At 33.5% G+C, this 24,657-nt stretch overlaps 1 protein-coding gene across 2 annotated transcripts in view; it reads left to right on the forward strand.

Moving 5' to 3' along the window:
• Positions 1 to 24,657, forward strand: part of Klhl4 (kelch like family member 4) — a 64,555-nt gene that overhangs the window by 10,998 nt on the left and 28,900 nt on the right. For both annotated transcript variants that reach the window (XM_005082981.4, XM_013122718.3), the window contains exons 2-4: positions 19,420 to 19,584; positions 20,092 to 20,228; positions 23,082 to 23,278. In XM_005082981.4, coding sequence (XP_005083038.1) covers positions 19,420 to 19,584; positions 20,092 to 20,228; positions 23,082 to 23,278 — 499 coding nt within the window. The remainder of the gene's footprint in view (positions 1 to 19,419; positions 19,585 to 20,091; positions 20,229 to 23,081; positions 23,279 to 24,657) is intronic.

The raw sequence follows: 24,657 nt of genomic DNA on the forward strand, positions 1-24,657 counted from the left end.
GTATTTGTTCTCATCTGCTGCAGGGGGAAGCTACTTTGATGGTGGCTGAATGATGAATGAATTTATGAGCATAGCTGAATGTCATTCAGAGTCATTTTGTTGCTATGTTCCTTTATGAAAGCAGTGATATTTGGCATTTTATAGGTTCCTGGCCTTTCTAGTCTCAGATTTATGGCTACCCAAACAGTGTTAGGTATAGGTTCCATCTCATGGACTGAGCCTTAACTCAAATAAGGTATCTATTAGATGACTACTCCCACAATCGCTGTGCCACTACTGCACAAGTGTATATTGCAGGTGGGTTACACTGGAAGAGCAAAGGGTTTGTAGCATAATAGAAAGATTTCTCAGACATTGAAGGCTAGGCTCACAACCTTATAAAATGTAGTTTTAAAGGAAGAACTCTATATTTTGACAGTTTGCTAGAACGATATTGTGAAGTATAAAGAAATCCTCAATTACACTCCCAGGTATTACTCATGAAATGAATGAGCTTCACTATCACTTACTGGCCATTCTGTTGTCCTCCTCCAGTTAAACTGTAAGGGTTTACTTTAAGAAAACAAGCTAAGGAGATGCACAGATGCCATTATGTACCTCCTATTGCTTTCAAATTGCTTTCATTTCTGGACAATTCTGTAAAAATCCTTTGATTTTTCTCATATTAGTCAAGACTATTTGTCTTTTACATACTAAATATAATAAACCATATCAGATGCATATATTTTATTTTCATTTTAAGGAATAGTTGTAGCTAGAATATCTATCAGTATGTTTTCATACAATATAGTTTAGCCATTTTGTAGCCCTTTCCCTCATTTCCCAGATGCTCCCTATTTCTCTGTGCTCCCAAATTTATGTTCTTTCTCTGTTGAGAACTAAAAAATACCATACCAAAGAGCCAGTGCGATAAAAAAGAAACCAAGACAAAATACTTACAACAAAAAAAATGTTGATCTGTTTTTGTGAGGGAAACTACTCCTGCACCTAGGGCTGGCCCTGGAATGTAGTTGATACACCCAGTGGCACCCCATTGTAGAAATCTTCTCTTCCCATTCCAGCAGATATCAGATGCAAATACCTTCATGAACAGTGGTGAGAATTTGTGTTAACTACCTCTTCTATGTTATAAAATTTTTTATTTAAATTAGAAGTAATCTTATTTTAAATATCAATCCCAGTTCCCTTTTCCTCCCATCCTCCCATGTCCCTTACCCATCCCTCCCCCATCTGACCCCCCATCTACTCCCCAGGGAGGGTGAGGCCTTCCATGGGGGATCATCAAAGTCTGTCACATTGTTTGGAGCAGAAGCTAGGCCCTCTCCCCCTGTATCTAAGCTGAGAGAGTATCCCTCCATGGGAAATGGACTCAAAGTCCATTTGTTCACTAGGTATAAAAACAAGTTCCACCACAAGAGGTCCCATACATTGCCCAGGGCACATAACTGACACCCACATTCAGGGGGTTTGGTTCTGTCCTACGCTGGTTCCCCAGCTGTCAGGCTAGTGTCCATGAGCTCCCACTTGCTCAGGTCAGCCGTTTCTGTGAGTTTCTCCAGCATGGTCTTGAACCTTTTACTCTTCACTCCTTCCTCTCTACAGCGGGTTTCCAGGAGTTCATGTCAGTGTTTAGCTGTGAATCTCTGCTTCTGTTTCCATCAGCTACTGGAGAAGGCTCTGTGATGACATTTAAGGTAGTCATCAATCTCTTTATAGGGGAAGGGCATTTAAGATAGCCTCTTCACTATTGCTTAGATTCTTAATTGTGGTCATCCTTGTGTATCCATGGACATTTCCCTAGTGCCAGATTTCTCTTTAAACCTATAATGGCTTCATCTATTAAGGTATCTTTTTTCTTGCCTTCCTTTATTCTTTCCCCAACTCAACCTTCCTGCTCCCTCATGGCCTCCTATCCCCTACTCTTCTCCCCTTCTCTTTCTCCAAACTCCCTCTCCCCCAACCCCATGCTCCCAATTTGCTCAAAAGATCTTGTTCCTTTCCCCCTCTCCAGGGGACCTCAACTACCCTTTCTAATGCTAGGATTCGTCAGGGTTGAATCTGTGTATATCTTGTGCTTTCTGCCACAGTCTCTTTGAGTTTGTAAGTGCATCAGGCCTGCTGCTTCAGGAAAACACTGTTCCTTTGGATTCATTCACCATGTTAGGTTAATACAACCTTCCCACCTTCTCTACTGCATAGATCCTTATTTGATATATCATCACGTTTAGTATTGTTTGCTCCAACTAACTGTTCTCTGCACAGTGTCCAGTTGTTGATGTCTCTGTTTATTATCATCTATTGAAAGAAGAAGCTTTTCTAAAGGGGTTTGAGTGACACACTGATATATGGTTACAGCAATAAGCCATAAGGAGTCATTTTATTTCTAAATTCCCATAGGAGAATAATAGTAGCAAATTTCCCCTAGGACCATGGACTCATTAACAGTCTTTTATTTGAGCTCCACTTCATGGAGTATCTCTTCAAACTAATCAAGCAGTGGCTGTTTGCTCCCATAACATTTTTATCATTATTTCACCAGTACATTTTACAGACAGACTGTTGATGTAGGTTACAGTGTTTGTAACTGGGTGGTACTGACTTTTACTTTTCTCCTCTGGTAATATAGAATGCATCTTCCAGAACCATGAACTCTAGTCAGTAGGAGTGAAACTTCTAGTTAGGCAAAGCCAAATATTTGCACGTTGGATGACATAAGTAAATATTGGTCTTAAGCAACAGGTAGTTACCATCAGGTTATGGATGATAATCAACAGCATTGGCAATAGCCTATGATTTGGGGGGAACGTATGGGACCCTTTTAGCCAATAGCTTAACAATATGCAAGCCATTCCTGGCATGGTGGGTTTTACTTGACAGCATGAGATATCTGCTTGGAACATTTTATTCCCTATTATGTGGTGACCCCATTTAAATACCATATATGTGTGTGTGTGTGTGTGTGTGTGTGTGTGTGTGTGTATGCCAGGCGGTAGTGGCACAGACCTTTAATCCCAGCACTTGGAGGCAGAGGCAGGTGGATCTCTGTGAGTTCGAGACCAGCCTGGTCTACAAGAGCTAGTTTCAGGAAAGCCTCCAATGCCTCCACAGCCACAGAGAAACCCTGTCTAGAAAAACCAAAGAAACCAAAACAAATTAAAAAACCCTCATATATACAGATATATGACAACTACTTTAGAAGATTTCTAACACACACACACACACACACACACACACGTTTAAGGAATCTTCTGAAGTAGTTTGCTTTCATATTGCTTTTCAAAAGGCTTTAGCATTGTCTTTTCCTATATCCACCCTTTTAACCTGCCCTCTCATCCTATTCCCCATTTAATTACCATATTCTACTTTCCCCTGTACCTCATTGTAGGGATATATTTTATTTTACTATTTATGAAAATGCTCCTCTACCCTGCTGGTCCCTTATTAGTTACATAAACTCTGTGCTTAATATGCTTGAAACATACATGCCTAAAGGTTAAAAGCTACCATCTGCTAATAAGGAAAAAAACTATCTCTTGGAACAGGGCACACCTCACTCAGGGTGGTTTTATATAGTTTCATTCATTTACCTGCAGATTTTATAATTTCATTTTTCTTAACATATGAATAATATTCCAGTGAGTAGATGTACCACATTTTCTTTACCTATTTATTAGCTGACAGACATCTAGGCTTTTTCCAATTTCTAGTTATTATAAATAGAGCAGCAACGAACATGGCAGAACAAGTACATCTGTAGGAAGATGTAGAGTCCTTTGAGTAAATGCACAAGAGTGGTATAAGTGGACCTTCAGATCCCCGGGAGGCCTGCTCTTTCTTTTTCCTCTTTTAATTTCCTTTTATCTATTTCTTTCTTTCTTTTGTTTATTATTTAAAAAAGATGGAGGAGGAGTTGACCTGGGGGAGAAGGAAGGTTGGAAAAGGGACCAGGAGGATTGGAGGAAGAGGAAACTGCAGTTAGGATGTAATGTATGAGAGAATAAAAGTTTAAAAAATAAAGTTAAAAAACAAGACAAAATAAAAACATTTGAAAGAGTATACCTAAAGTACATGCAACTGCTTGTAGTTTTCATGAGATTAACAAATATTAAAACAATCAACTATACAGAAAATGTATTCTTTATATTTTATATAGAAAATGATAAAAAAGGAATGCTTGGTAATGGTTGGACATTCTAATCATTTTGTGTTTAGATTATTTCTATGCTATTATCTCTGTAATTTCCAACTCCTGAGGATTCTCACCATTATACATCATCTATTGCATTCTATGACGAGAAATAAAGAAGGTGTAATACTTTTATGTCTAAAATCAATATCATTTTCCCTCTTCTATTTCTTTCATTATTTGTTTGTTTGTATCTCATTATGTACTCTTGCTGTCCCTGTAGTGAAACTTACTACGCAGATCAGGCTGGCTTTGAACCCACAATGATCTGCTTGCCTCTGCCTTCTGAGTGTGATTAAAGGCATACACCACAACACTCTGCTCACTTGTTTCTAATAATTGGAGATTATATAATTTTTACCAAGAGAATCTTGTTTTAATGTCTCTTCTGCATATAGAAAATAAATTTGTCTCTTTTGATAAAACACCACAGTTTTCTAATTTCTCCATAATCTTATATATTTGATATACCTAATGTACAAATTCACATTTCATGACTGCTACCAAGAACATAAAATTTGATCTGTTGTCTTTTACAGAATTCTACATTACTTTATCATATACACAAAGTTTTTCACATCAAGCATTCACATTTTGTAATTGTGTTAATCAGATGCTGGTGGTGGCTAGAATATTGATATCTGCCATTACGGATGAAATATTCTTACTAAGAAGTATATTATTTCATCTGTTCTTGGCCTATTTCCATCAATCAAGTAGCACTTCATTATCACTGACTACTTAATTTTGGTTTCCATGATCTAGTTCAAGGCAAAATTTGTAGACATTTGGAGAGGAATGACTTGGTATATATTTATTTGATATTAATTTCTTTAATTTTGCCAGGAAAATGGAAATAAATCTCAAAATTTTATTCTGTATACTCTAACATATTATCATGCACCATCCATCTACTTCCCAACATTTAATACCTAACATTGTTAGGCATTCTTAACATTTCATACTGATATCATGGTGAGCTCAGAGTAGTAGAAATGTTAGATTGAATATGGTCTGATTTTCACTAAAATAAGGTCAATATACCAGTTTTGCATTTCTTTTTATTATATTACCTTCACATATAGTCACATCACCAAATGAGTAGTATTTCAATTGTGAGATATTTGTATCTATATCTCAGTCGTGAGATATCTCAGTATCTGAATCATTGCAGCAGTGAAAAATTCTTTTGTACCAAATTTTACTTTAAATGGATTTAAATGGACACACATTCATTCCTATCCTTTTACTCCTTTGGCATGTTTTCCCAGGGCTATAAATCTTTATATAAATCATCATTGAACTTATGTAAAATCATCAGTAAATCTGCTATAATAGTATGAATATTTTAAATAACAGCTTTAATCATTTAAATTTGGATAGGGAGAGTCATATTGCAAGTACCTTGAGATCCTGAGATTGTGCTATTACTCCACTCACATTGCAGAAGCTATCTCTTGCCCAACTTTTTTTTTATAACTGACTTGCATTTGATCATGTAGTGCAATTTTGTTAATAAGAAGACTTAGAATAGAAATTATGTAACCAAGGTGATACTGACGAGATGATTGTTTCTTCTAATTATAAATGAACAACTGAGAATATTTTTTATTAAATAGAGCATGATATTGTAAAGTGTAGATATACTGAAATATAGCTAATTCTAGCAAATTTATACACTTATACACTGCAGGAAATTTTCTAATGTACAAAAATAGTAAATTAAGAGTCCACATGTGCAGCTTACCCACTAACAACAAGGAATGAACAATGATGAATTAATCTTGACCTAAAGTAATACTAAAACCATATACCACTATGTCAATACATCTTTAATTTTCATAATGATCTATCACTAATAAATGCAAAGTGAAAAATTCTTCGGTTTAGTTTCTTGATTCAATATCCTGGGAGTTAAAGACAATTTCACCATAGTCAACCTTTTGCTGACTTATAAATATATCTTGTTGCTGAGAAGATTTAAGCTAGTTTCGTCTCATTTTTTGATATTTCACTTTGCTTCTGGATCCAAATGTAGAGATTAATGAGTAATTGTTATGGATAATAGATAAAGTGTGACATTGTAGTTAGTTGTTTGTTTTCTCTGATATCATCTTTGTTTTCCTAGTCTATGTCAGTTTGTAGTGAATTTGTTAAAATATTCGTCATCACTGCTTTTTATAAAAGCTACCAAAAATGAAAAAGAAAACACTCTGATCAGATTTCTAATATGCTAAATGGGTAAATAATTAGTTGTCATAAGTAATGGGATTTATTTTTAAATTATGGAGACCAACTCTCCAAAATGTTTATTACAGGTAAGAAAAAAACTGCTGCCCTTCAAATAAAATTTGTGTTTCTTGCATACTCTATATAGAAAGGCATGATTGAGTGCCTTGGAAAAATATCTAATTCCAAGCTCCAGTTCTGGTATTTAATGCTGTTATGAACACCAGTGAACTGTTTAATCTCTGTGAGCCTCAATTTCTCTCATCTGTGAAATGAAGAGTAGTTACAAATATTTCATATGACTATTCATGGAATATTTTCTGAGACAATAAACTGAGAAATTTTGGAATATTTCCTCATCCACCAGTGTTCAGTAAATGCTAGCATAATTAATTCGTATGTTTAAATAACTTTAGAATGCCCCATTTATATTTGTATTTATATTATTGAAACTAAATAATTAAGGAAACTTAGCTAGCATTGCTTTGTAATAAGGAAAAAAAGGCCTCCTAGTTATTTCTGATTCTCTGAGTTGTTTTATAGAGTGGTAAGTAACTGTTATTTTTGTAATCCCTTCATTTCTCATATGGAAGGATGTATATAGGACAGTCTATTATAAACATCATTTGCTAAAATTAATTTATGGAATAATGACATTTAAAAGCTAACATTTTCTAGTGTTCTAAGCAGTGAATGAACTATAAGAAATTCAATCTAAATACAGGGAGAGGTGCTTGGTCTTACGCAAATTGATATGCCACGCTTTGTTGATGCCCATGGGAGGCCTGCCCCTTTGTACGCAAATATGGAGGAGTGATGGACTTAGGAGGAGTGGAGGGGATGTGGTGGTAGGATGTGAGAGGAGAAGAGGGAAGGTAGGCTGTGGTCAGGATGTAAAATGAATAAATAAATTTAATTAAAAATAGTCAAGTGTCAAAATTCAGGGAATTCATTTAAAATAGCTTATAAAATACGTATAAATTTAAAATGTTTCTAAATCAGAACACTGTAAATACATTATTTAATTTTTATTAAATCTTTTACTCTCAAATACAGATAATTTGAATTTTGGCTCTCAGAAGGAAAAAAAGGAATTCAGCAATTGATTGTGTTACTTTACTCTTAGTTTGTTGGGAATGGAAATCTGGAGCCAGTGTCCAATTATTTCATGCCACGGTTCTGTAGCTATGGCAGGGGAATTGTCTTCAGGTTCAACCTCCCTGCTGATGGAGTGACTCTGCTGATTATGGAAAGCAGTCCAAGCTGGGGTTCTCCATGTACACAGAACCTAGTTTTTCACTGATACTGTTGAGTCCTGCAGTTCCATAATCATCACCCACACCACCCTGATTATGGCTTCATAGTAGACCCTGATGCTATCTATGACATCTGTCTTAGAAATCTCCATAGTGAGGGCTCAAACTACACTATACTTAACTGCCTTTTTAGCTAGATGGTATCTTCCATTACTGTTTCCTTTCATGGGGCCCTATATGTTGATCTTACAGAATTACAGACCAACCTGGCCTGGTGTCCTACCATTCCACTTTTTTCTGGCCACATGTTACCCTGTTATTTAAACTGAGAAAGCCTAACAAGAGCAGCTTTCTGGAGCAGACATCACCAATGCCTTCTTTGAGGCAGCCAAACAGACAGTGGAATGTGATCCTCTGTGTGTTCTAGAAGCACATTCTGAAAATGAATTTTTAATGCTTTATAACATGGGGAAATTTATTTTTTTCTCTAAAAGCATCTTAATTTGTGCTTCATGAAAATGGTAAGTTTGTCTTATTTAGCTCATAGCTGTAATTTTTCTACCTCTACCTTAGTATGCGAGAGACACAAAATTAATATTGCCTGGAAGAGAAAGCCACGAAAACTGCTCTCAGTTGGGCAGACTTCTCCGAGATCCTTGAAGCTTTGAACTTTCTCAAAGTTCTCGGTAGTTCATTCTTGCTTACTCTTTTAGAAGTGTTTTGATTTCACACTACACTTATACTCATTTTGTTATGTCAGGATGCTCTGAACACTGTTAAAGAAACTAAAATAAAGTTAGCTGCAAGTTGTTTTATACTAATACAAATCAGTAAAAGAGCACATAGAAAGCATCTTCATACATGATCCTTAAGTTCAATAGATATTTGTAGAATGTATAATAAATGTATGAAAGGTCAACATGGAAAATACATCATACAAATTTGCTTTTTGTTTATATGCATTCCAGGGGAGGGAGAACATAAAATATGTGTACCAATAACTATAATAATACAGTAAATTCTATATGACACTATATCACAAAAGTCGTAAATAACAAGATTTTTTAAAACTAAGTTAGGGAAACAAGTTTGCAAGAACTAAACTTTCAATCCCAGTATGCTATCTACTGATGTGTGTGTGTGTGTGTGTGTGTGTGTGTGTGTAAATATATACTTCTCATTTGAAGTATAAAATTTAGGTGCTTACTACTTTCATTAATGGCTATTTCTTCTGTGTATACAGGGAATGCATTTGAATAGAAATAAAATCACTGTACATAATGGGAATACTGTCAAGATCATCTGTCTTTAGAATTCTACTATAATATTACCTACCTTATTCTTCCTTTAAGACTCCTCCTTACTTGAAGTTAAGTATTCAGAGAATAACTTAAGGACTAGTAGAAAAGTGTTTCACATCCCAAATATTCCACCTTCATACATCTAGCTGATTTTCCGCATTTATTTTTGGAGATTACTTCCTCTCTCTCAAGGCTGTCATTGTCTTTTGTTTGGCTGTAAATAGCCATGGCCTTTCTGTTACTGCTTTCAATAGGAACACATTAATTTGTAGACAACAAATACACTTTTCCATATGTTATTGGTTAATTGTTTTACTGCATCAAGTATGGTTAATGTTAGGTCTAACTGTTTCACAAATTTAAATGTACAATACTATATTAACTATAGGATTTTAACTATAGAATATTATTGTTTAGCAGGTCTCTATAATTTTTCCCTTGTATAACTGAAACTTTGCATCCAATCTGCAGAAATTTCATGTTGTCATTGCCCATAACCTCCTAGAAACTACTGTTCCACTCCAACTTTCTATGAGATTGGTTCTTGAGGATATACAGTTTTAGTTGAATAATGTGGTATTTGTTGCTACATAATTCTATCTAGCACAAAGTCATTCAAATTCTTCCAGATTTCACATCACAGGATTCCCAATATTGAATAATATTTCATTTTATGGACACATAATGATTTATTCATTAACCCATCTGTGTTAATTTAGGTGTTTCTCTATTAGTGAATAATGCTGCAATTAATTGGTGGTTAATATTTAGTATCAACTTCACAGGGTCTAGAATCTTACAGTAGACAAGCCTATGTTGAGTTATCTAGATATCTAGTTATTGAGTTATCCCCCTTAGTCCAACTATTACTGACTATATGCCAATGACTGTGGTACTATCCCCCAGGGCATATGAAACCTACCAGCAGATGTAGCCTCAAAGAAAGCTGACTCTATTTCTCTGAGCAGACATCAACTGCCAATCATTCCTTAGCTAGGGGAGAAGACTGCTGAGGCCCTCCTCTAGATAAAACTGGAATTTTAGGTGGTGAGATTTTATTTTATATTATATTATGAAATCAGCTCCAGCTACTTTGAGTTCATGTGTGAATCAGCCATGCTTTGTCTTTTTGACCAGAATAGATTCTAAAGCTGTTCCTATCTACTCTAACACACAGCTGTATTGTCTGTTTCTTTGTTTGTTTTACCTATTTGAAAAATTTAAAAACATAGATGTCTTGCATCCCTCAGCTTTTAAATTTCTACTATTTGTTCATACTTCATTTTTTTCTTGGATACTCTATTCTAAACTTATTCTGAATTTGATGACATTCGTTTAAATAATGCTATATATATACAACCATATATATATGGTTGCAGATAAATCTAACCAGTAGAGAAGCACAAGGATGTTATTAGAAATACTCCACAGTCTATACTACACTATATTATCATACTAAAGTATCTAAATATTTTAATAGTCTTTTTGTCACTTGTATTCCACACTATACTGTGAACTATTCACAGCAAGTAAATTACCCTAGTTCATATATTTGAACTTGTTATAGCTAGCAGTTATTTTAAAATAATCTTATATCATGTTAAAATAACATTACTTTATAGTTTATGCTCATATATATATACACACATATACACAAAGACACAGTACTCTACATTGATTTTGTTGTTTCCACAAATTTTCATACCAATTCTGAAATTTTCTGTGAGCTTCAGATGAGGCGGTCTAAATGTCCTGTTTAGGACCGAGCACTAAACCTTCATTATTGTACTTGCTATTCTTCCTTAACAGACAATACTAAATGACCTCATCGAATGGCTCATATCATTTGGTCCGTTATTAATTTCCTATGTCATGTCCAAAATATTGAAGAAATATTGAGATTGTTTTGTGAATTTCTTATACATTTTGGGACAAGGTTTTACTGCTACAGTGGTTTAGAATATTTTTTCAATTAAAAATTTGAAATTTCATCTATGTGTGTTGTACTTGAGTTATTTCCACAGCACCTTTTCACCCATCATTGTGTGTCCCTCCGACACTACCTCTTAAATTCATGGAATTTTCTTATTTAATTCCTATCATTTTATTGTATTTACATACATAAATATAAATAATACTTGGTGAGTTCATTTAATGTTGCTCATCTACATATGTTCAGGGCTTACCACTTAAGTTTGGATCACCTATTAAGTAGTCCATCTCTTAAAAATCATCTATAAGAGAGGTTCATCAATGGAAATACATTTTTATAATAACTATATATCAGATATTTCTATACTCTGCTTTTATACAAAGCTAGCATTATTCTCAATAAGTTATCTCACCCCTTCATCATGGAAATGAATTCCAGAGATATAATTAATTCATGAACAGCAGACATTTTTAATATATCATGTGCTATTCTCCCACTTCAACTAATTCAAGACCCATTTTTTAAATTTGTTTTTCGATCCTATGTTTCTCTAATGTATTCACAATGCTAATCACTGCTGAAATTATCTTTGTTTATTTATTTACTTGTGTCTCTGTCTCTCTTCAGACTGTGGACAGTAAAATCACCACACTAAGTAAAATCTTTAACGTCCCATTGTTTGGTACATAGACCATGCGTAGTAAATCTTTTTTGATTTTGTTTTTAACAAAATAAAATACAATATAATAAAACAAAAATCATCAGCTTGAAGTTAGACAAGGTAAACAAACTGAAGTAAATGATACCCAAGAGGAGACACAAGAATCAGATTCCTACTCGTTCACAAATTCATAAAACTCTAAACTGGAAGCCACAATATACATGCAGATAACATAGTACAGACTTATGCATCCCTGTGCATGCTGCTTCATTCCCCATGAATTCATATGAGTTTTGCTCATGTTGACTTAGAGGGACTTGTTCTCCTGGTGTCCTGTATCCCCTTTGACTCTTACACTCTTTCCACCTATCAGTAAATAGGTTAAAGTTGTTATGTATCAGAGAATTAAACAGTGAATCTATCAACAATCACCAGATATTTAAGTCATAAATGTTTGAAAATTTAAGCAATTAATATTTGAAAGATGCAAAGTAGTGACTAGCTGATGACACAAACTAGATTCATCAGAAAAGGGAGCCTCTGCTGAGGAAATGCTTCCTTGATCCAGCTGTAAGGCATTTTCTCACTTAGTGATAAATGGAAGAGGGTCCCGCCCACGATGGGTGCTGCCATCCCTGGGCTGGTGGTTCTGGGTTCTATTAGAAAGCAGCTGAGCAAGCCAAGTGAAGCAAGCAGGTAAGCAGCTCCCCTCTGTGGTCTCTGCATCACCTCCTGCCTTAGGGAACCTACCCTATTTGAGTTCCTGTCTTGTCTTCCTTTGATGATGTTCAGTAATATGGAAGTGTAAGCCAAATAAACCCTTTCCTCCCCAACTTGCTTTTTGGTCATGGCATTTTGTCGCAACAACAGAAACCCTAACTTAGACAAACAATAAAATGTGTCATATCAAAATCAACCATTTATGGCTTTATTTTTATAAAGGATTCTAACCTGGATACTATGCTTACTAGAATTCTGGATTTTGGCTTAATAATCTGGTGTTGTTTCAACATGTTCTCAGCATTTTACTAATGTAATCAATTCAAAAGATGGAGTGGGACAATATTTGAAAGTCAGTGAGCTATGAGAAATTCTATTTTCTATTTAAGGGATTTATACAATTCTGTCTCTGTTATATCATCAAAACCCATTAATCATGAATTTTACAATGTGGTAATTGAAACAAACACCATTATTGAACTTATAATTTTATTTATTGCTTTCATAATTTATTGATGGCCACTGAGAAACTTTCATATGAAAATCTTACTTATATGAATCTAGTCAAAGAAATTCTCTTTATGTAAAATAATATTTTATGTCTCAATGATCCAGCTAAATACAGTCTCCCTCACAATGAACTTGCACACTTAAGGTTTTATAAAATTTATGACAACATGCTTTCCTTTTGTGTTGGTGTATGATAAGTGCACAACAAACTTTAATTTTCAAATGTAGAGACTAATTTGCTGCATATACCCAGTAACTGATTCTTTTATTTGAAATATTAATTTGTGTTTACAGAGTTCTTTTAAAGTTTTCATTCTGATTGTTACTGTTCTTTCATGTATAGTTTAAAATTTTAAGGTAACAGACACCCTATTTAGTAAAAAGGAGATAATATATTATGAAAATAGAATTTTTATATAAACATAGAACATAACTTTATTTGGATACACATATATACATAAGTATTAGTCATCCCAAAAGTAGGAACTTTCATCTTTCTCTTGCTAAAGGAACTCCTAAGGCTAGATATTACAATCCACCCTGCCTTTATAATTATTTTCTTGGAGCTTTGTTACTGATTTTGTGAACTGAGGGCTGTTCTTGTAGACCAGTGATCAAATTTCTGTTGATGCCCGAGTAGAGAGAAAGGAAGTAGACAATTTGGGAATCGGTACTCTATGTAATTTAGTTTCCAATAGCTCCTAAAGTAGTATGATTCATTGAGAGGTTTGCGCAGGTGAGAGCTTTTGAATGCCACTGTGCTGTGCTGTGAAATTGAAGTTAAAGCACTCTGTGTTTCCCAAGAGACAAAAATATTCACTTTAATACAGTTATTTTGATAAATGGAAGTACAAACAAGTTTTCAAGTTACTGCTTAAATGTTATTCCTTACTGTTCATAAGAATAAGTTTATTCTTTCAGCTAGTGCATCAACTTTCCTTAAAGTGAAATATTAGACATTATATTCTGTTTTTCTCAATGTTCCTTTATCTTGAATTTTAAAGACAGTGATCAATGGTATCACAAGAAATAGCCAATGCATATCACAAAGAAACAAGAAAAATAAATACAGAATTCAATCAGGCAAAAAAGGTATTCTTGAGGAAAATATATAAAATTGTGTTACATAAGAAAAATACTTCTTTTATGGAGAATGTGTATCCCACAGTTTAAGAGTAAGTATAAGACTACTACAAATGAGTAACGTTTACATGTTATTTAACACTATAATTATTTTTAAAGCATTTAAGCATGGTTAAGATTAGAGGAAACTTGTTTTTCTATTTTCATGATCCTATTTTGTGTAGTGATTTATACTATATCAATTGAAGGAATGCCAACATTTTTTGTATTACTGAAACCATATCTTTTTTGATCTTGTTTAATTTGGTCATTAGCAGAATGTTAAAATATAGCTTTAATCTTTAATCTGGAGCAGACCAATGCAGGCTCTGTGAACCCATGTGAGCCCTTCTTAGTTGATTCAGTGGACCATGTGCTCCTGGTGTGCTCATCTCCCCTGGCCCCTACAACCTTTCGTTCCCCATTTCCTTGGGGTTCACGGATCTCCGAGTAGAAGGATTCATTAGAGATCTCCAATTTAGACTCTCCGTCTGCATATCTGGCTATGTGCCTCTGCACTGGCTCTTCAAAAAATAGAATATCATTAGGAATCATTTCATTATTATTTTCCAGTTGAGTTTGGTTCTACCCTGGATCTTTGAACTCTGCGGCATCTGTTCCTGGGAACCCATCAGTGTAGGGCTCGAGATCTCCCTCATGGCATGGGCTGCAAGTTAAAGTAAACATTGATGAGGCCCCCTAAATGGCTATCCAATAGAAAATGATCAGTCCCGCAATCCTACAAGTACAACTGAGAATAAATGGACTGAGTTGGTTGTATTTATATATTTAGGAATTTGCATGTATATATGATAATAGCAATGAAGAGGCCATGATTTCAAAGAGAACTGTATAGGGAATGGTTACATGAAGAATTGGGAGAAGGATGGAATGCGGGAAATATTTTAAATCAAAAATTTAATTCTTGAGTTTGAAGAAAATTTCATGTGAAGAAACATGGCATACATATGGAGCAAAATGTGATATTTTAAGAAATTTAAGCATTTTATAAGAATATGTAGGAATTGTTTAATCTAAATATATAGTACAATTGATAGACAATATATTCCATATTATGAAATATAAAACCCATAAACACATAATTATAATAGCATTTTATAGTTTAACCCTTGAATATCACAGACTTAAATAGAAAATAGCAGAATAGATGTCCAGGAGAATCAAATTCATAATTATAAAACATATATTCTTAGGTTGCCCTACCAAGGATGTCCCGTTCACTGTATCCAGAACGCTTCTCACATCATCCTTATGCAGTTTGAAGAGAATGTAATAATCTATGATTATGTCTTATTGTATACTGACTTCTAAAGGATTGTAGAAACATACTGCAAAGAAAAAGCAATCATGCTGCATTTGTCTTTCTAAGACTGGGTTACAGCCCTCAGTATAGTATTTTCTATGTCCATACATTTGCCTGTAAGTTTCATTATTCCATTTTTTAAAGCTGAGTACTATTCCTATTCCAGAATGCATATATTCACGACACTTTCATTATTCCTTGCTCAGTTGAAGAACATTTAATTTATTTATATTTTCGCCGGGTGTTGGTGACTCACATCTTTAATCCCAGCACTCAGGAGGCAAAGGCAAGCCGATCTCTGTGAGTTCGAGGCCAGCTTGGTCTACAGAGCGAGTTTCAGGACAACCTCCAAAGCAATACAGAGAAACTGTCTCAAAAGACCAAAAAATTTTTTAAGTTATTTATATTTCTTAGCTGTTGTGAATAGGGCAGCAATGAACACGGTTGAGCAAGTATCTGGTGAATAAGGTATCAAGTTCTTTGAGAATATACAAGGGTTTTATATCTTTTGTGGAGGAGGTTATTTGTTTGTTTTTTGTTGTTTTTACTTTTGCATACTCATTTCCAGAGGAGCTGCAGCAATTTACCTTCCAATTAACAGCAAATGATAGCTCCACCTGCTTTCCTCACATCTTGCCAGCATTTGTTTTCGGTTGTTTGGTAATCTTTGCCATCTTGACTGGGGTGAGATGAAATCTCAAAATGTTTTAAATTGAATTTCCTTAATAACTAAGAATGGTGAACACATTTTGAGGCATTTCTTAGCCCTCATTATGTCTTCTATTGAAAACTCTCTGTTTATATGAATCATATTTTTGACTTATGTGTGGTGAAGCAACCCTGCATTGCAAGAATAAAGGCAACGTGACTGTGTGATTCTTGATATGTCCTTTTATTCAGCTTGTCATTGTTCTACTGATGATTTTTGTATCTATGCTCATCAGTGATACTGGTTTCTGGTGTGTGTGTGTGTGTGTGTGTGTGTGTGTGTGTGTGTGTGATCTTTTCATGATTTTCATGTTAGAGTAACACTAGTTTGATACAAGTACATTGGGAGTTATCCTTATATTTCTTTTATTCTTTTTTTGAATTCTTTAAGGACGATTGGTTGTAGTTCTTCTTTGAAAGTCTCATATAATTCTGCTGTGATTCCTTCTGTACCTGAACAGCTTTTAATTGGAAGACTTTTTATTATTGTTCATATCTCCCCGTGTTTTATGGATCTGTTTTGTCTTTTGGTCTTTTCATTGTTCAGCATTTTATTTTATGTTCCTTTGGTATGACTGTTATAGACATATAAGTACAACCATTCAGTTTTGTCCATTTTTATCTGGCCTCCTTTTCGTTGTAGTGTGTATTCTGTAATCATTTTAAAGTGAAGAGGATTACATCACATGCATATATCACTTTGTTTATAAGTAGATATATATGTACATTGCTTATGCCACATATATTTTATACATAGTGATTCTATGAACATCGCTGTAAAAATTTACTTGAGCCTTTGTTTTAAATTATGTAAGTTAATAACTAGATTCCAGAAATGCTACTAGAAACATGTAGAAACAATTAAAAATTTTAGCACAGTGGCAGAGTACAAAATCAACTTACAAATATCATTAAGCTTTCTATACACCACACACACACACACACACACACACACACAGACACACACACACTGAGAAAATATTGCTATGGACATACTTCAATCTATAGTAGAATGAAACACAACAAATATCATGGAATAAACTTATCCAAGGAGATAAAAATCCTCTATGATGAAAAATTTAAATCTCTGCATAAAGATACTAAAAAGGTCCAGAATACAGAAATACACTCTATGTTCATAGGTCAGTGTAATTATAATTTTGGAAATAGCCATTTTGCCAAAAGCAATTTACAGCTTCAGTGAAATCCTAATAAAAATTCCCACAACAGTCTTCAAAAAATGGAAAAACATTTCTACAATTAATATGGACCCAGAGAGAAATGAATCCAGAAATCAGAGCAATATTGAACAAATTAATATTTAATAAAGAATATTACTACTACTATTAGCAATTCTTGAGGGATTTCTATTCCAGACTTAAAGATTTATTATATAACAATAATAATAAAAACAATAAATTCTGGCACAAAACAGAAATTAGGCCAAGAAAATACAAGAGAAGACCCAAACAAGTGTTCTTTGTAAGTCCAGTCGTTTGCTATTTGACACAGAGGGAAAAAAATACAATGGAGAAGAGAGGACATCTTCATCAAGTGGTTCTCAAAAATCTGTGTGTCTACCATATATTGAATAATGAAATTAGAACCATATCTATCATCCTGCACAAAAATTAGATCTAAGTGGTTCAAAAATATCAATTTGAAAAAAATGCTAAAAAATAAAATAAAAAAGGACAAGAAAATCAGAATAATAAAAGTGCTAGAAGGAAACCTAGGTAGTCCTACAAGACACAGGCATAGGAAAGATTTCTGAATTAACTAATAAATTAGAAGACCAATAATTGATAACTGAGATGTCATGAAAAACAAAAAAATCTCTACACTGAAGAATAATATAAAGTATGGTAGACAATCTGCCAACTATAAATCTGACAGAGAATTCGTATTCAGAATATACAAACTCAAGATAAAAGTGGTAAATAAAGAAATGATCCAATTAAACAAATTGGCTAGGTACCTAAACAGAGAGTCCTTCATAGAATAGACCTTATTTTGCTTTGTTTTTAATTTTTTATATTGAAAATAGATTCTTCTCTCAGACAATACATCCTAACCACAGTTTCTCCTCCCACATAACTCTCCCTCATATCTCTGCTCCCCCAGAGCCACTCTGCTTCTATTTTCTCTTCAGAGAAGAGGTGACTTCTAATAGATGACAGCCAAACAGGACAAAAAATATATGATAAAACACCGTATCAAGGTTGGGCAAGGCAACCCAATAGGAGGAAAAGGGTCCCAAGATCAGGCAAAAGAGTCAGAGACATACCTTTACACTGTTAGGAGTCCAACACAAAGCTAACAGCCATAGCATATCTGCAGAGGATCATGCAAGCCTGGTGATTGTGGCTTCAGTCTCTTGTGAGTCCATGTGAGCTCTGTTTAGTTGATTCTGATGTGTTCTCCTGATGTCCCCCATTTCCTCTGTTGCCTACAATCTTTCTAAGCCCTGTTTTCTGGGATTCCCTAATCATCAGGGAACAGGACCTGATGGAAACAACCAGTTTAAACTCTCTTTCTTTCTGTATAATGTGCCACTGTGCATCTCTACACCAGATCCCATCTGTTGCCAGAGGAAGCCTCTCTGATGGTGACAAGGCACACACTGATCTATCAGTGTATCAGTACATCATTAGCAATAATTTCATTGATTTTCTGAGCAGTTGCTTATATCATTAGGAATCATTTCTCTTACTTTTTGACAGTTGCTTTTGGTTCTACCCCAGGTCTCTGGGTTATGCAATCTCCAGTTCCTGGCCATCCTGTCAGTGTAGGACATTGGGTGTGCATCAAGCTAGACCAAACATTGATTGGCCAATTTGCATGTTCTGCACCACCATTGCCCCAGCCTTTTTGAGGGCAGTACAGACTGTCGAGTGTTTTGTAGCTTGGTTGGTGTACAGGTTTCTTTTTCTGTAGCTTGCAGAGTGTCTTCTCACATCAAAGAGATTAGAATGTACATGTTAAGTGTGACCTGAATTTACCTAGGAAAAAGAAGGTCACAACAATGTTGGTAAATGTGGCAGATGGATCCACTTTAGGGAGAGTGTCTATGTCTTTGAATGAAGACCAAACTACCCTATCCTATCTATCTATCTATCTATCTATCTATCTATCTATCTATCTATCCATCTATCTATTTCAATATGATTGAAAATATTATTTTGAATGGAGTCCGAACACATAAGCATGATAGCTATAAGAATTAAAGAAATAGCACAAAATATGGTGATGTTTTTTATTATATTTATACATATAAAATGCTAGTTGTAGTGTTGTTCTGAATAAAAATACTATAACTCATCATTTGAATGGAAGTTAGGCATTAATAATAGTGAAGTATTTATTACTACAGAGAAAGGTTTGATTTAATATGTGTATGTATGGAGAAGATTGAAAGGTGTAAAATAATGTTGTGATGAATCATATTCTCATTTTTGCTTACTTTTAGACTATATTGTGAGGAACCTGAAGAAATGAATATCACTTCTGAGGATCACTTCCATTCTCGAAACCATGCAGATCATACTCTCAGTAAAATGGAAAACTATTTGAAAGAGAAAAAATTGTGTGATGTGCTGCTTATTGCTGGACCTCTCAAAATTCCAGCTCATCGGTAAATACCATTATGCAGACAACATCCAAAGAATGCAAATATGAATAAACAGAAGTCTGTAAACTGACTATAAATTGGATAAGGGAGAAATCATTTTTTACTTTAAATATTGAAAAATTATAATTATATTATCCAATATTTAATAGAGACAAAGTTGGAAATTTTGATGATGCAAATAAAATAACAAACTCCAAAAAGTTCAGTCTACTTAATTGCCCTTTCTAACATCAGTACAATTTAGCAAATTGTGATATTTTGTATGTTTGTTTCTTTGTTTTGAGAAAGGGTCTTACTATGTCTGGCCTGGAACTTGCTATGTATACCAGGCTGACTTAGAACTCAGAGAATCTGCCTGAGAATAAAGGCATTTGCAACCATGCCTGACATTTGTGAAATTTTTGTGGAGACAGTATACTAACAATTCTTTCCAACTTATTCAAAGTATTGGATGATTATTTGTGATACTGTTGACTAATATAAGTATTAATTCAGCCTTTCTATTTCTAGATTGGTTCTCAGTGCAGTGTCTGACTATTTTGCTGCAATGTTTACTAATGATGTTCTTGAAGCCAGACAAGAAGAGGTCAGGATGGAAGGAGTAGATCCAAATGCACTTAATTCTTTGGTTCAGTATGCTTATACAGGTAAGCTCTCATTGTGCATTAACTAACATTTACTCCACAATGTTGTCAGTGTTAAAATTATTTATGCTGGGCAAGTATGAAAATATACCATTTGGCAGTTAAATCACTTTCTGAAACTGTTTTTAAAAAGACAAAATGGTAAGCTAATCACTGTAATATAAAATAAGAATGTACTATTAAGTGTTACTATCATGAGACAAGAGGGGTATTTTAACATAAATATAAAAATGTGTCTTGTATGGATTAAAAGTATGGAGTAATTCATCTGTATTAATTTTAATTATGTGTAGGTGGTGAGGAGGCTATGTGCATATGATTTTAAATGTCATCAGGGATAAAAGAGTTTATTGAACATTGGAGGTGGAGTTAAAAGCAGTTGTAAACTCTTGTACATGGATAATTCATCAAAATATAGAATAGTTATAAGCATACTACAGTATTCATGTAATTGCAATTGAGTAAAACTAGAAATCAATAAAATAAACACAGAAACTATACGAACTCATCTACATTTAATATTATATTCCTACATAGATATCAGGATGGAAATTAAAATATTCCTACATTCAAAGGAAAATGGAAACATAGCATATGAAAAATAGTGGTCTAAAATGAGACCCTTTGAAAGAACAAAACTTATAAATATAAATGTCTATATTAAAAAGTTAGAGAGACCTCAAAGAAGCAACTTAAAGAACATTATGGGTATCACAACAATTTAATTTCAATATTAGAAATCAGAAAGCAATAATTAAGATCAGGGCATACATTAAGTAAATAGATAAGAATAACAGAGTACACAGGATTAAGGAAGCAAAGAGTTGTGTCTTTAAAAGAATAAGCAAGTTTAATAAAATTAGAGAGGAAAGGGAAATGTCACAGGGGATACCAATCAAATTCAGAGAATCTTTAGAGTATATTTTGAAAATATTTATTTCAATGAATTGGAAACTCTAAAGGAAATGGATAAATTATAAACACATATGAATTACCAAAATAAAATCAAGATAATATAAAAAAGCTTCAAGAAATCTAAAGCAAGTAAGGAAATTGATAAAGTAATTTAAAGACTCCAAAATACAATTTAAATATTTGAAACCCAACATCATTAACTATTGAATTTTACCAGACTTTTAAAGAAAGATCAATACTTATTGTTCAATACCACAAAATAGAAAGGAAAGGAATGCTACCAAACAAATTTTATGGAAAGAGTGTTGTGCAAATAAATATCAAAACTGGAGACACAACAAAAATACAGTTATAGGCCAAACTACATGAGGAACATGGATGCATGCAGTCTCAATACAATTTCAAGTTCAACAACACATAAAAAAGAAAATTGACATGATCAAGTTGAGCCAAGAAAATTAAGGATATAGGCGTGCAAAAAACGTGTTCCCAAATGACATGTTAGTGTCAGTCATAATTGTAAGAATGAAAAATCAGAATAGTTGTAAGCAAAGAAAAATAGATTAGTTAGATTGATATATGGGTTGTTGATAGGAAATGCAACATGAAGAAAACACTGATACATTTTATAATGGGAATGAATTTTTAAACACAATGCTAGTTGAAGAAAACACACTGAAAAGGCCATTTATTATATGGCTCCATAGTTGCAAGGGTATAAGAGAAATTGGCAGTTTAAAAATGTGTGATAATTATGCTTTTTATTCTAAATCCCAGTTGAAGAAATAACATAAGGAAATATGTAGGTATACTGCACACCTTGGAATATATTTTGTATTTTGAAATACATAGAACAAATGACAATATATATTACACTTTTATTTTTTATTGTCAAAACCATGTAAGGTTTCTTTGAATAAAAAAATCTTTTAAGAAAATATTGTTTATGTAAACCATTTGAGCCTGGGCATGGTGGCACATTTAGAAGCAGAGACAGGGATATCTCTGTGAGTTGTAGGCCAATCTGGACTACATAGTGAGTTCCAGGACAGGCAGTGCTGTTATAAAGAGAAACCCTGTCTCGACAAACTAAATAAATAAACAAATTAGCATATATTTATACAATATTGTTTATGTAAACCATTTGAAACAATGTTTATAACATCTGTAAATTAGCTAAAATGACAAAACATAGGGATACAGTTTATTTAGAAATCTTTACAGCAAAATATCAATAATTCTTTCTAAATAGTAACAGAACACTGTAAACATTATGAACAGAACATTATAAACATTCATTTGCTTCTGATAACTTCAGAGTAAAGTGTTATTGCAAGTGAACCATTTTTAATTTTTAAAATCTGCAATATTCTTTTCATTTTAGGAAATTATCAGAGGGAATTCTGATAGCATAATGTTTGGGCAAAGATAACTTTACCTAATAATAAATTTACATACAAAAAGCAGATAAAAACATGTTTTCAAGACCTATGCCCTTACAAAAATGGTCACCATATCCATGACCAATATTATCATCCTTAGAAAATATAACATAACATTCTTTAATTAATAACGTGAAGTTTCCCAGCATCATTTATATATGATTAGCAATTTAAAATTGAATAAATTTAAGGTGATGTTCTTTTATATGTACAAAATGTGAAATATTATAAAATTGAAAGTTGGTAAGAAAATACTGTTACCATTCTTTACAATAACCACTATTCATTTGCTATAGTCATTTTGTATAATCTTGTCTGACAGCCTTTACCCTCATTATTTGTATGTACACAAAGATTCCTTTGTATTTCTCAGTCTTAAACCATATTCCTAGAGAAGCTACTGAACATTAAAAGGTATATGATACCAAAAAATTCAGTTAAAATATCTGTCTCATTTTATGTGATGTATAATCATTCCTTACTAATTCAAACTGTCTAGGTATGCTGCAACTGAGAGAAGACACCATTGAAAATTTGCTGGCTGCAGCATGTCTCTTACAGCTGACTCAGGTCATTGATGTCTGCTGCAATTTCCTCATAAAGCAGCTTCATCCGTCAAACTGCCTAGGGATTCGCTCATTTGGAGATGCCCAGGGCTGTGTGGAGCTCCAGAATGTGGCACATACATATACCATGGTAAGATATATTGTAATAATATATATGCTCTCTGATAAATCTGAAAGTCTCTATCAATGTACATAGTTCTCAGGTAACTTGTGCATAACACATATTTTAAAAACTTTTGTTCAGTTGAATAATACTTAAAAATTTCAGTTTAGGATTAAAAGTTTTACTAAATCTCTAAACTCCAGAAAATAAAATATTGCTTATTATTAAATTGAACAACTATTTACAATTGAATTTACATAATTAAAAACATTACCTCTATGACTTTTGCATAATTAGAAGTTTATTTTCTAAAATTATACAACTTAGGATTTCTGTTAAAATTATATATTACTGAATTTACAAAAATTCTAGGACTGTGGATACAGCTCAGTTTAGAGATGGTTTGCTTAGCATTCACAACATCGTGGGTGTGATTCACAGGTCTTTCATAAACTAGGCATAGTGCCTAATATCTGTATTCTAGCCTTTCTTCTAGACGTAGGAGGATCAGAAGTTCTAGATCATCCACAACTGTGTAAACAGTCTGAGGCCAGCCTGGGATACATGAGACTCTGTCTCAGAAAAGAGAGGAGAAGAAAAGAAAATTGCAAATAACAACAGATCATCAAAATTCCTAGCTCAAATAATTTTATTTAATTGCTTTTATATATTAACAGAATCTTGTATTGTTAAAAACAATTTTCAGTTTACTCATTGAATTTTAAATATCCCTCTTAACTCGACCAAAATATAATGAATCAAGTGAATGTATCAGTAGATCCTAATTATTTAGAATTTGTACAGCATAAAACCATCTTTATTTAATTGGATAACAATCAAATGAAATACAGAGTATAAAGGGGAAAGGAAAACTGACAATAGACATTAAGTAAAATATTTCCTGTGGTATTAATACTTCTCAGATAAATAGAAAATGAACCATCTAATCTCTAAAGCAGTAGATTATAGGATAGATGGATCGCTGAAACTTTGTCGAAATACATACTTTGAACAAATTAAATTGCTCTGGTCATTTGAGTTTTTAAAAATTGGCATTTGCATACTAATGAACAATAAACAACTTAATGTAAAAGTACTCAATACAAGTAACAGTTTGTAAGGCAAACACATGAATACCTATATATGTATACAAAAATATTTTTCTAAAATTTAGCACAAGCAATGCAAATTGTATAAGATTTTGTATAAATTTTCTTCATCCTTGTTTTCTCACCCCCACCAGCTCATTGCTCAGAATTTGAAGTTTCAGGTATAATCTTGAAACAATACCAGTATGTGGAGAATCGTATTATCATAGATCTGTGTTTTACAATGTGTTATTTAGTCATGCTATTTATATTCCTGTGTCCTAAATACGGATGCCATATAATCTAAAAGAACAGCAG

Source organism: Mesocricetus auratus, unplaced genomic scaffold, assembly GCF_017639785.1.
Source record: "Mesocricetus auratus isolate SY011 unplaced genomic scaffold, BCM_Maur_2.0 Super-Scaffold_100003, whole genome shotgun sequence".
In the NCBI taxonomy this organism is placed as follows: Eukaryota; Metazoa; Chordata; class Mammalia; order Rodentia; family Cricetidae; genus Mesocricetus; species Mesocricetus auratus.